Source organism: Clarias gariepinus, chromosome 19 (genome assembly GCF_024256425.1).
Source record: "Clarias gariepinus isolate MV-2021 ecotype Netherlands chromosome 19, CGAR_prim_01v2, whole genome shotgun sequence".
NCBI lineage: Eukaryota > Metazoa > Chordata > Actinopteri > Siluriformes > Clariidae > Clarias > Clarias gariepinus.
Window position 1 is genome coordinate 28,652,501 of NC_071118.1, and position 14,051 is coordinate 28,666,551.

Sequence of the window (14,051 nt, forward strand, 5' to 3'; positions counted from 1 at the left end):
CCTAAACATTGCATCACTGCGTGTGTGTGTGTGTGTGTGTGATGTCCTCCCCAGGCGGACATTCCTAACCGTTTCGAGATGAAGCTGCACAGAGGCAGTATATTCGAGGAGTCCTACAGACGGATCATGTCTCTGAAGCGGCCGGACGTCCTGAAGTCCCGCCTCTGGATCGAGTTCGAGTCGGAGAAGGGGCTGGACTACGGGGGCGTGGCCAGAGAGTGGTTCTTCCTCATCTCTAAGGAGATGTTCAACCCATATTATGGGCTGTTCGAGTACTCGGCCACGTGAGTGTCCCAGACGTCCGTGTCCTCTCGTGTTGGTTTCAATTTATTTTAACGTTACTGAAGCAGGTCCAGAGCGTCCCCGTGTCCCCTGACCAAATGTTGGGAATCAAGAAGGAAGGGAGGAATAATAAACACCCCTTCATCTTCAGGGACACTGATTATTTAAGACATTTAAAATAAGACGCCAATTAATAATAATAATGATGATAATAGTAATAATAATAATTATATAAACTACAGATGTATGTATTTCTTAAGCACTTTACAGATTTAAAGATTTACATTTCACTATTCTGTATTGAATTAAAGCGGCGGTATGCAATCTAATTTAAATTGCCGTTCCAGTTAAACACTGATCACCACACACACACACTCTTTTGAATAAACGCGCATAAGGATGTGGAGCCGGACAGTTGCGCTCCAGCCGGGGGCGGAGCTAATTTCCAGGCCAGAAGTATAAATCGTAACAGAACATGTGACTGTTCCTCGTTAAGATAAATTTTTTTTTTTTGCTTTTTTTTTTTTTTTTTTTTTTGCAAACCAATGTTTTAAAGTGCGTTGTGTGTGTGTGTTGTTCCCGCACAGAGATAACTACACACTCCAGATCAATTCAAACTCAGGGCTGTGTAACGAGGATCATCTGTCGTACTTCAAGTTCATCGGGCGAGTAGCGGGCATGGCGGTGTATCACGGCAAGCTGCTGGACGGTGCGTGAGTGACTTACACAGAGATTAGCGCTGTAGCTAACGCCTAGTGATGGCTCGACTGTTTTGTTCATTGTGTGTGTGTTTCCTCTCGCAGGTTTCTTCATCCGACCCTTTTATAAGATGATGCTGGGGAAACCCATCACACTGAACGACATGGAGTCAGTGGTACGTCCGCTCCTCCTCTCCGGGTTCTCACTCGGAATGATAACCTGAACATGGAAATATAAACTCTGGTGTCAGAACGAGTGTAGTGTGGAGCTGAGGAGACCCGCCCCTAATCCTGTCAGTCATGTCACAGACACGCCCCAAAGCCTCCTCTCTCTAAATCGTACACACTCTAAACACCGGCCTTTCTGTCCCGATATAAATGTCTTCGCCTTTAACGAGGTGTAAGAGTGTGAACATGTGACAGTTCACACACGAGTCATGGTAACTTCCACAAGAAACAGAATCATTATTTCTTCCACACGCTCAACCGTTTTATTCTCAAAATAAGTTCAGTATAAATCTTAACTTTAATACGAACTGTAGATTAATTTACGGCTGTAAAAATAAGTCGAGTGTCTACAGGAGCAGGGAGTAGAATGAGGGAGGGGAAGAGGAAGGAAGGAAGGAAGTAAGCAAAATAAAGGGAAAAAGTTGGAAAGGAGGGAAGGAATAAAAGCATTAAATAGGGAAAGAAGGAAAGATAAAAGTGAAGAAAAACAAAGATGGAAAGAAAAAAGATGGAAAAGATTCAAGAAAGGAAGGGCAAAGCATGAAAGGGAACGAAGAAAAGAAATAGGGAAGGAAGGAGGGAACTGATAAAGGACGCCAGGAGAAAATGAAGGAAAGAAGGATTTAAGAAAGGAAAGAAATGAGTGTTCTCAGGCTCGTTCTGTCCTGCGTGTTTAAACTGTTCCTGCAGTAAGATTTGTATTTTATTTCTAAAACAAAATGAAAACTTAAATAAAAAACTTTAGCACAGTACTGTATGTAATGAAGTCAATGCAGATTTTCTTCGCGGCTTGTTAAATATTGTGTGTGTGTGTGTGTGTGTGTGTGTGTGTAGGACAGTGAATACTACAACTCTCTGAAGTGGATTTTGGAGAACGACCCGATGGAGCTCGACCTGCGCTTCTGTATCGATGAGGACAACTTCGGGCAGGTACAGATCCTCACCTCCTCATGGGCTCGCCACGCCCTCCTGTTCAAGCACCTGTTTCTTTTCCTCTCTGGTCCCTCTATCACACACAGGCGTTTAACCATCCAGTGTGTGTTTATACACAGCATTCACACATCACTTCCTGATTGGCTAAAATAACAATAATAATAATTATAATAATAATAGATGAATTGGCGAGAACTGTAAACCTGGTCATGTGATCGATTGATGGAGGGATTAACTACAATCACAGCTTTATTGATGGATATAAGGATGAATTGATGTGTTGATTGATTAACTATTTGAAGGAGCGTTAATTGAATGACTGATGTATTGAACAACTGATGGATGGATTTGATTTTGTTTGTTTGTTTGTTTTTTTCCCCTCAGACCTACCAGGTGGACCTGAAGCCGAGCGGCTCTGACATGGTCGTCACCAACGACAACAAGAAGGAGTATATCGAGTAAGTGTGTCCGCTCTCAGCGCCTCTCGAGACGTCTCAGTGCATGCATGGGGAGTGTGTGTGTGTGTGTGTGTGTGTGTGTGTGTGTGTGTGTGTGTGTGAGAGAGAGACCATTAGGGTGTGAATGAAAACAGGATAGGGTTATGATGACATCACACACATTTATGATCTTTATGATGTGAGCTCTCTCTCTCTCTCTCTCTCTTTCGCTTTTTCTCTCGCTCTCTCGCTCTCTCTCTCTCAGTTTGGTGATACAGTGGCGGTTTGTGAACCGGGTGCAAAAACAGATGAACGCCTTTATGGAGGTAAAGAACATCACTGCTCTCTGCATCACAAAATCTCTCCACTAGGTGGCAGTGTGAGTCAATAATCCTGTTCAGTGATTCAATTTTAAAACTGCTCTCATCCACTTTAACTCTGAGTAAAGAAAGGGCGGAAAGAACAAGGGAAAGGCAGAGAAGATAAAGAAAGACAAACAAGCAGGAAAATAAGGAAGCAAAGGCAATAATGTAAGGAAAGAAATGACTGAAGACAGAAAGCAGTCAAGGAGGAAAAGAGAAAGAAAGAGGAAAACAATAAAAAGGAAGGAAAAAAGTGAAAGATGGAGTGCAAGGAAAGAAGGGTGTATAGAAAGAAAGGAATGTAAAAAAAAGGAAAGGAAAGGAAAGAATAAAAATTTGAGGAAACTAAATACCAAGAAATAAGAATAAAAACAAGAGATAGACATAAAAGCAGAAAGGATGAGAAAAGGAAAGAAAATGAAGTTTTGACAGGAAAGACACATAAAGAGGAAATAAAAGAAGAAGGGGAGGAGTGAGAGCTGATAATGAATTTTATTTACTTTTTTATCTTTCAGGGATTCACAGAACTGATCCTCATCGACTTAATCAAGATTTTTGATGAGAACGAGTTGGAGGTAAGGACACACACACACACACACACACACACATTAACATGCACTCACACATACATGTGTGTGTGATATATTAACAGTGTTGTATGTATGTATGTGTGTGTGTGTGTTGTGTAGTTGCTGATGTGCGGTCTGGGTGACGTGGATGTAAACGACTGGAGACAACACAGTGTGTATAAGAACGGCTACTGCCCCAATCACCCCGTCATCCAGTGGTTCTGGAAGGTAGGTAGAGTGTGTGTGTGTGTGTGTGTTTCTCTGATGATCAAAGTCTTTTTGATGTGATGTTCTCCTGTGTGTGTTTGCTCTGATGAAAGAACTGCATCACAACTTTCTTATCAGCGCACGCACACACACACACACACACACACACACACACACACACACACACACACACACACACACACTAACCAAACACAACTAGGTATCCAGCTGCCGTTATCTCGTTAGCTAAAATAACTTCAAGTACTGAGTAACGACTCGAGTCTACAGCGAGGACAAACCGCTCATCACTAACTCTATAAAATTATTAAAATAATAAATCTCCTGCGTCCATTTGCCTGATTAGTTTAGATTTGATTAGATTGATTGACTCCCTCACGGTCTCACTTCCTGTCTCTCTCTCTGTCCTGATTAACTGTCTCCACGCTGTGGTCAGTCTGCTTCTTCATTAAATCTTTAGTTTATTATATAAAGTCCTTTTTCTCTCTCTTTTTTGGACTCAGGAATTTATGGTTTTGTAACTTTAACACTTTGAGCTTCACACTGTCAATTTTAATATTAGTTTTATTTTTGAGATGAATTATTGCTGAATATATTTTTATACAGTCACCGCTTTAATTATCTTAATTATCTTTTTTTTTAATTAAATAAACAGCAGAAGCATAACCAGCCATGAGTTAAATATAAATATTGTGCGTGTGTGTGTGTGTGTGTGCAGGCCGTGTTGCTAATGGATGCTGAGAAGAGAATTCGGCTGCTGCAGTTCGTTACAGGAACATCCAGGGTTCCTATGAATGGCTTCGCCGAGCTCTATGGTGAGATTTTACACACACACACACACACACACACACACACACACTCGCTCACAAACACGTGCACAAGCACATGCACTCACACCCAAACAAAATTGTCATCAGAAGATGTGGAATGAGAGACGAACTGTATGTCAAGACTCCCTCTGTTAAAATGAATAATTATTAAATACGGTGGCTGAGAAGGAAATAAAATAACAAAACAAATTAACGAATAAAAAAAATAACATTCAAAAATAAAATAATAAAACCGAAGGAAAAAAAAACAAATTTAAAAACAAAACAAATTTAAAAACAAAATAACAACATAAACAAAATAACAATCAAAAATAAAATAAAATCGAAAAAACAAATTCGACAACAAAATACCAAATTGGAAAATAAAAATTACAATTAGAAAAACGAAATAACATAAACAAAATAATATTCAAAAATAAAATAAACCGAAAAAACAAAAATATGAAAGCAAAATAACAGATTCGAAAACAAAATAAAAATTTTTAAAAACAAAATAACAAATTCGTCAACAAAATAACAAATTTAACACAAAATAACCATTCGAAAAACTAAATAACAACATAAACAAAATAATATTCAAAAATAAAATAACAAAACCGAAAAAACTAAACAAATTTGAAAACCTAATAACAAATTTGAAAACAAAATACAACATGAACAAAGTAATATTTAAAAATGAAATAAAACCAAAAAAACTAAACAACTTTGAAAACAAAATAAATTAGAAAGTGAAATAACAACATAAACAAAATAACATTTAAAAATGAAATAACAAAGTTAGACTAACGGTATGGGCGCCCCCCCCCCCCCCCCCCCCCCCCCCCCCCCCCAACCTCTGATCCAGCGCTGAGAGGCGGAGCGTCACGGGTAAATATTGACTTAATGATATCTGGGGCAAAGTGAAGAAAATGTCAAGTTTAGTTTTAATTCATAACACAAAAATTAAAAATATTATTTAATTTTAATTTCATTTAAATATTTTAATTTAATTAAATATATTTAACACACCTGGTGTACTGTTTATAAATGTTCATCTGCATGTTGTATTTTTTATTCACTCTGTGTGTGTGTTGCAGGTTCAAATGGGCCGCAGTTGTTTACCATCGAGCAGTGGGGGACCCCAGACAAACTCCCCCGCGCACACACATGGTACGGCCCACTCTCACTGTTACACACCATGACCTCTGATCTTTTCTTTAACCGCATTGTTTATGATTAAGTGGAGTGTAAATGAACAGGTCAATTGGTGTACAATAGGATTTATGTTAAGTGTGCGGTTATTCGTTTTCATTTTAAAATAAAATTAGGAAATCACATATAAGAAGAGGTTTTTAGATATTTTACATCATGTTTTTCATTTAGGACGTTTTTTAAGAGTAGAATCCAGATATACACAAATACGTTAAAATATTGATTGATGAATTAAACGTTAACCACAGTCTGCATTTTTAAAATTGCACACTTGGTATTAAAAAGATTTTTAAATATAAAATTAAAAATGAAGATCTGTATGAGCATTAATCTGTTACCTTTCCTCTTTGCTTCTCGCTGTGGGTCATTTCATTAAAATCTAATCGAGGAAAAACAAGAAAAGGAGAAGTATCAAGGCTATAACTATTATAACTTTTACATTAATAAAAAAAATTGTATATAGTGTATATATTAAAAATGAGCTGTCGTGCGTTAAACAGCTGTGACTTTACTTGCTTTGCCAGCATTACAGCGCCCTCTGCTGTACAGTCTGCACTCACACTTTGCATTTTTATTTTGGAACTTTAGGATATCTAGTGAAGGTAAACACTCCTGGGTGGGTTTGATGATGCGAGGGCGCAATCGTTTCTGGGAATGGAACAAATCAATCGTGTCTAATGTAAAAACTGCCTGTCTAATGTAAAGGATTGTCTGTCACAAGTGCGCCCTCTTGTGGTGTACACATTAATAGACGTATGAGCTAATACAGAAATATGATCGCATGTTTCAGTGAAGTGGTTTAATGATTTTCAAAACAGTTATTTATTAAGTTGTTATAATGATTATTATTATGATTTATGATTATGATTAACCCTGGTGTCTGGTGTGCAGTTTTAACCGGTTGGATCTGCCAGCGTACGAGTCGTTCGAGGATCTGCGGGAGAAGCTGCTGATGGCCGTAGAGAACGCGCAGGGCTTCGAAGGAGTCGACTAGAGACACACGAACATACACAATGCAACAAACACACACACACACACACATCCTATCTGATCTACACACTCTCTTTCACACACACACAAAGTCAAATCTAAGGCCTGGTGCCTTTTAACCGTCCTGTTTGTGTGTGTGTGTGTGTGTGTGTGTGTGTGTGTGTGTGTGTGTGTGTGTGTTACACTTTAAGACTGAACTGAGACTTTACGCTACACTACAGCACAGTCCTTTAACCCTCTCTCTCCATTTCCATTACTTTGGCGACCTGTCTTTCTCTCTAACTCTCTGGGGTGCATTTATTTTTGCTCCCACCATCATCTCTGCACCTTTCTCTCTCTCTCTCTCTCTCTCTCTCTCTCTCTCTCTCCACACTTTTTCACAAAGGATTATGGGTAGTGAAGGCGCAGTATTCAGTGAACCCCATATCAGGTCTTATAAACACCAGATTACCTTAGACGATGAAGAGCCACTCTTCCTCCTCTTCCTCACGCCTCCTTCGCTCTTCTCTTCTTCCACGCTGGAAATTTTTAAAAATCGTTAATTTTTTTTTTTCAAAAGAAACACGAAGGAACAGTAATCATCATTTTTAGATTTTTATCAGTTATCATGCAGATGATCTTATGACTTCTGCGTTATTTTTCGTTAACGTACACGGTTTACAATTTTAGGTAAAAAAAAAATAATAAAAGAACTCTAGCTGAAGGATCTGGGTGAGTGTCGCATGGCGAGCGAGCCGGCGGTCCCAGGATCACCTGACTCCTAATGAGTGTATGAACACGCGTGCGTGCGTGTGTGTATGTGGTGTTATGGATATGATTACGTAGTAATTAACGCTGTTTTCCCGCGCGCCCCTGGACCTGCCGGGGAAATCTGAGACGCCGTGTATAAAACCACGCGTCTCTTCACAAGTGTATTATTAATATTAATATTATTACAATGATTATTTTGTTTGTACATGATATACTTTTTTTTTTTTTGAGGATTGAGGAAAAAAAACTAAACAAAACAAAGGTTTAACTGTAACTGTATGTATTAAAGCTTCTGTAAGTATTAACAGCATGAATGAAGATGTGAACGTTCTGACTGCTGCAGATTTTTTTTTAGTTCCTCTTCCTGTCACCTTGCTTTTTATTCCTTTTTCCCCTCTTTTTATTATTTATGTTCATCCTAACATCACTAAAAGCTGTAAGGGCACTTTATCGGTCACTCGCGAGCTCCGTGGGTCGACGTTGTTGTTGTTGTTTTTTTCTCTCTTTTATTAATATTAACTTGAATGTGACTTTATAATTATCTATGATATCTGTTCTGTTTCGAGCACTCAAACAACACGGTGCAATACTCCCGTCTGCGTTCTGTCTGATGCTCGCTCCAGCCTCGCAGCTCCTGGTCTGGGGTCAAGTCTCACCCTCCGGGGTCGCAGTGACACGGATCAGGCCTGTAAAGGGGTGTGGCGTGTTTCTGAATCATTTTTTCTGTGTCGGTTTCTTTGCGTCAAAATCAATTTCTCTAGATCGGTTTATCTGCATCAGGTTCTCCGAATCAATTTCTCTGAAACTGATTTTCTGTATTTGATTCTTTAAATGAATTCCTTCGAATCAGATTCTCTGAATCATTTTATTTTTTTGAATTAGATTCTTGAAACCCGTTCTTAGAATTCGATTCTCTGAATCACTTTCTCTAAATCACTTTCTCAGAATCTGATTGTCTGAATCCCGTTACTCTGAGCCGCTCAGTTCTCGTACCTGGTTCCTGTGCTTTTCTCAGCTGATTTCCGATCTTCTCTCTGATGTTATTGTTGTCTTTCTTTATTTCTTTCTTTCTTTTCTCTCTCTCTCTCTTTTGTAGAGCCTGTTGTTTTTGTATCGATGGGGAATGTTCACCCTTGCGATTCGTATAACTTGGTTCAAATTAAACTGAGGAATAAAACTCTTATGTTTATGTCTGGATTTATTTATTTATTGCTTTATTTATATTAAACACATCTGATGCCCCGAGTTTAATTCATCAGAAAATGTCGCAAAAGTTCAAAGTTCTGGCTTTACCTTTGACACTGGAGACTCCTTCCATAAATGTTAAAATAAATAAACAGAAACGTCATTGGAGTAAACTCAAGGTCATGTCATGATTTGACCTTGGGTTTGATCCTGAGTCGGTTTCTCGCTCATTTTGCAGAAATTAGATGTAGTTTTGTAATTTCCTTTCAGTGGTCAATACCGTATCAGAACCCTGAGCTACAGCAAACACGTTGGCAAAGTATTTCTGTGTGTGTGTGTGTGCGTGTGTGTGCGTTTAGTTTACTGAGTAACGTTTGGTTTCCACGTTAAACAGCAGGTCAGAGGGGAGACGCCGCTGCGGGGAATAAAAACTAATCCGACTTTCAGCCAGAGGAAAAAGAGACGGGAATCTGTTCTTGTTAACTCACACACACAAACGATCAATATGTTGCCCTTTAGCTTTGTTTTTCCAAAATTCATACTTATTTATAAATTTTGGAATATTTATGATATTACGCATTTAGCATTAAAAACCCATTACATTGCATTTGTTTTAAGGGGAATAAAACAGTCAGTGTTGTGCCGTTAGGGGAAAATAGTCACCTGTGGGTCAATAACAGTGACTGCTTTATCACAGCACCCTGGCGTTGATTATTTTCCTCCAACAGCTCACGTCCCAGTGTGATTAGGCTAACGTTAGCATGTTATGTTAGCATGAAAAACAATTATTAGTGAAGATCACAGGATCACATGATGAGACTGAAGGTTAAAGAGAGAGCTGCGTCAGATTCAGGACGTTTACTGACTGATGGAGTTTAGTCGTGTCAGGTTAGGAGTCGTGCTCTTACTCCACATTCAGCAGGTCAAAGGTCACATCAGTCGTGTGGGTGGATGATAACGACATGACTGTTTTGGCCTTGTGGAGATGTTTGGTGTGTGTGTGTGTGTAGGTTTAAGGTTAAGGTAAGTGCCAGGAGGATGACACTTATTCATCCTTTCATTTTTAATATTGGCACTGAGGCTGGTGTGTACTCTATACACTTCATTTATATTTCTATATTTTACAATGTTTTTCTTTCTGTCTCCATACACTTCATTAGGTACACCTTTTTTGCCTTTAAACTGCCTAAATTCTTCCTGCTATAGACACAACAACATTGTGTAACATTCTTTATAGATTTCGGTCCACACTGACATGAGAGCGTCACGCAGCTGTGTGATTTGTGAACATCGTCACGGTAAAGAAACCAGTTTGAGATGATTTTAGTTACCCTGTGGAGTGGACATGGTCAGTAGCAGTACTCAGGGAAACAGTGGGATTTTAATCATTTAAACCATTACAACACCACCACCACCAGCCGAAACCGCTAATACACGGCAGGGTGAATCCATGCTGCCACGTTCTTTAGGCCAAGTTCTGACTCAACCATCCGTAGCAGAAACCGAGACCCATCAGACCAGGCGATGTTTCTCCAAACTTCTATTGTCCAGTTTTGTTGAGACCATGTGACCTGTAGCCTCAGGTTTCCTGTTCTTAGCCGAGATGAATTAAATTTCAGTCAAATCAAAATAAAATTTCTACATCATTCTGATGCTCGGTTTGATCTTCAGCGGTTCGCATTGATTCTGTCTATATGCGTAAACACATTGAGTTGCTATTTGGCTGAATAGATCATTGTATTAACCAGCAGTTGTACAGGTGTACCTAATGAAGTGGCCAGTGAGTGTGAATGTACATCTTATTTATCAACATACCCAATATTGGTTTGTTTTAATGGTCTTAAGGCCTGTATACATCCAATGAACTATGTATTTTATATATAAGTGTGTGTGTGTGTGTGTGTGTGTGTTAAGAGGTGAAGGGAACTCAGTTCGTTCACACGGACACTCAGCCAGATATCAGTTTCAAGGACGAGCAAATAAACTCTGCCCAGGACATTTTATCAGACGCTCAAACATTTCCAGCGCCAACTCGCTCTTAAAAGCTCTGAACCAAACCGAAAGATTCAGGGAAAAAGAGGCCCGAGTGCAGGAGCGCGGCCGGCGGCTCGGTCAGGGTGCGCGGGTCACGAAATTACACTTCTGCCAAATTAGCGTGCAAAATTCATTTCATTAGTCGCTTCCACTGTGACTTTAGTCCTGAAAAAACACAAACTCAGACTTTAGCTAAAAAATTTATAAAAAGGAAGTCTAAGTAGTTAGGATCTAATATTACATGTGTTTCTGTTTATCTGTTTTAAGTTTTAACTCATTAGTTACATCATTCCTTAATTAATAAAAAATGATCCGCATCACAACGCTGTGCTATAAGGAAAATTAGTGGAAAATAATTAACTTCAGCACCCTGGCGTTGATTATTTTCCTTGAACAGCTTGTGACAATGCGCTCATGCTAACATCAGTATGTAGTGTAGCTCATATGCGGCTAATCGCGAAGCTACACAATGTCACGTCTTCCCTTCGCACACCTCATAAAGAAATCTTTGGCCTCGTTTATTAATTTCACAACAAACAATTAACAAAAATCACTAATTATCATTTATATGCGTTTTATCATAGTGATATTTAGCATGCTAGTAGTAGTTAGCATCTCTATCCCCAGTCTGCATTAGCATGTTTGGATCGATTAGCATGCTAGCAGCATTACTAGGCATTACAAGTGTCTGTAAGCCGCGCGAGGGAACACTGAAGGTTTCTTTAGTATTTTTTGTCAGTGAATAATGCTAGCAATGTTTAGCATGTTAGCATTAACAGTGGACTAGCATAGTTGTGCTAGCACTAGTTATATAAGGCTAGCAGCGAGCACTTTGATAGTAATATATGTTATATAGTTAGTATTTGAATAAGCTAGCACATGTTGATGCTTTTCATTAGGATGTTTCTGCAATATGTGTTGAAATGTTAGTAGGTTATTTTATTATTAGATGTTAGTTAAGGCTGATTTTATGTTTAAGTTTAGTGTAGTAGTTTGTTATAGCTAGTTAGTATGTTAGTAGTTATCATATATTTATATATATATATATATATATATATATATATATATATATATATATATATAGTAAGAGGTTTGTCTTAGTAGTAGCCTATATTAAAGTATAGTAGCGCCCTGCTAGTGGATGCTAGCATCTTAGAGCTGTTTAATTAGCTAGTAATGCAGGTTAGTGTATTGCATAAGGTTATAGATAACTTCGGGTTTGTTTGTACGCTGGTAGTGTTAATACAGTTCAGAATTTACAAAGGGTTTTTCCTAGGTGTGTATATAATTATATATATATATATATATATATATATATATATATATATATATATATATAGAGAGAGAGAGAGAGAGAGAGAGGGAGAGAATGAAGTTAAGGTAAAATGTCATGTCCTCATATAAGGACATTCGGGTTTGAAGAGGGTACCACTAGATGAACCGTGTAAACTGGTTAGGGGAGGTAGTTAGTAGTGATGGGAATTACCCGGGATCGCTCGATACGATATTGTCACGATACCTCGGTGTCGATTATATTTGTATTGTGATTCTGTATGACGATTTTATACATTTTCAGATTTAATCCTATTTTCTTTTAGAATTTGTTTGAATTCTAAACAAACCTACAAATAATTTGCTCGTACCACACAGGATTCTGTGCTAGCTTCCAATGTGCAAATGGTTTATGGCACGCCACTTGTAGGACTGTAGAGGAACTGCCAGATATTACCACTTCAAATGCAAAAATGTATATAAATTAAAAGAAAATATTATTTTTTTAAAAATCGATTTTGGAGTCAGTGTGGCACGATATCAGAAAAACCTCACTTTCTCTTTTTTCCCCTCCTCCTCCTCCTCCTCCTCCTCTCCTGGCAGTTAGGGGTTTTGGGTGAGTGACCTGCACTTCACGTTGCAAGCTGATCAATAGCGCTCAGAGCTTATCTCTCACTTCCATTTACTGTTTGACTAAAAGCCTCAGAGGCCACATAAAGAGGAGCAGAAGGGAGCGGACCGACCTGAACTCGTCCCGAATCCTCTAAACGAGCTGCTGCTGCACGGAAGATGGCTGGTGTAGAGACGATGGGCAAGTGTATGGGAGTTTGTAACTGATACACAAGGTCATGGCCTTTTTATGTTGAGGGGTTTCTTTAGAATATGCCCGTGTTATTTTGGGTATTTAGTGAGCTCAAATGCGTGCTGCGGAGAAGTGATGACGGCCATCTTTATGATCCACAGGTGGGTTTACGTGGTTTCATATGATCATTGATATTTTTATTCATTATTCATTTTTGATTTTTATTGTATTGTGTAATGAGAAAAATCTTTAGTCCATACTGCATAAAGTTTTAATTTTGTACAACATTAAAAGCAATACTCGAGTCTAATGATAAGTTTGATTTACATTATTATCCTACCGCTGACTTTCCCAGGCCTAAAGTGTTTTTTAAATAAAATTGTTAAATAAATAAAATGTACTCTTAATGTTAAAAGGCAGAAAGAAAAAAAAAAGTTAAGTGACCTCTAGAACTAAAGTCTAAGTTTATAAGGAATAACTCTGTGTGTGTGTACGCGCGTGTGTGTGTGTGTGTGTGTGTGTGTGTGTGTGTGTGTGTTTGGTGGTGTTGTTATATTGTAATCAGTGACAATGATGGAAGATGTGTCACTGGAAACTGCTGACACTGGAGACTCCTTCCTTCTCCTAGCTGTTACCGTAGTAACATATCAGCGCGAGTGCATTAATATAAACCTGCGCTACTGTCAGAGAGCTGCTTTTCTAGAGAATTAATCAACACCTTCTGACCAATCAAGACTAATAATGATCATTAAAATACAGATAATTATATAGTGTATATTAAATGTCTAATTCAAAATCTCTTTCTCTCTCTCTCTAGGCTGTGTGTGTGTTTGTGTCTCCTCTCTATCACTCTCTCTTTTTCTCTCCGCAGTTATGGAGTGTGACAATGGTGTTTGTGTCATGTCTAATCAAACGCCATTATCACACTAAATAACTACGGTGTGACCAGCAGACCACACACACACACACACACACTGCCACGCCCCGTCCTGATAATACACTCAATGAGGATTGAGCTTCATCAGAGTATATATAATGTGTGTGTCATCCAAAATAGCTGTGTATGTGTATTTACAGTATGTGACAATAAATCATGTCTGTGCAGTTATAGTGTATATACACACTCAATGCTCGGCATTAAGTAATTAATATTTTAGGTTTACGAGTCTACAGCCTTTAAATAACCACTGAGCTGCTGAGTCCTGCGCTCTGATTGGCCAGAAAGTGTCGTTTAATTCTCTTTAACAGCAGCTATTTTTATAG

At 38.5% G+C, this 14,051-nt stretch overlaps 1 protein-coding gene across 7 annotated transcripts in view; it reads left to right on the plus strand.

Annotated features, from left to right (window-relative positions):
• Positions 1–8,678, plus strand: part of nedd4l (NEDD4 like E3 ubiquitin protein ligase) — a 55,689-nt gene extending 47,011 nt beyond the window's left edge. For all 7 annotated transcript variants that reach the window (XM_053477946.1, XM_053477947.1, XM_053477948.1 and 4 more), the window contains 11 exons: positions 55–284; positions 870–991; positions 1,086–1,156; positions 2,043–2,138; positions 2,526–2,599; positions 2,844–2,904; positions 3,456–3,515; positions 3,630–3,737; positions 4,453–4,549; positions 5,641–5,713; positions 6,647–8,678. In XM_053477946.1, the coding sequence (XP_053333921.1) occupies positions 55–284; positions 870–991; positions 1,086–1,156; positions 2,043–2,138; positions 2,526–2,599; positions 2,844–2,904; positions 3,456–3,515; positions 3,630–3,737; positions 4,453–4,549; positions 5,641–5,713; positions 6,647–6,749 (1,095 nt within the window). In that variant the 3' untranslated portion in view covers positions 6,750–8,678. The remainder of the gene's footprint in view (positions 1–54; positions 285–869; positions 992–1,085; positions 1,157–2,042; positions 2,139–2,525; positions 2,600–2,843; positions 2,905–3,455; positions 3,516–3,629; positions 3,738–4,452; positions 4,550–5,640; positions 5,714–6,646) is intronic.
• The last annotated feature ends 5,373 nt before the right edge of the window (positions 8,679–14,051 follow it).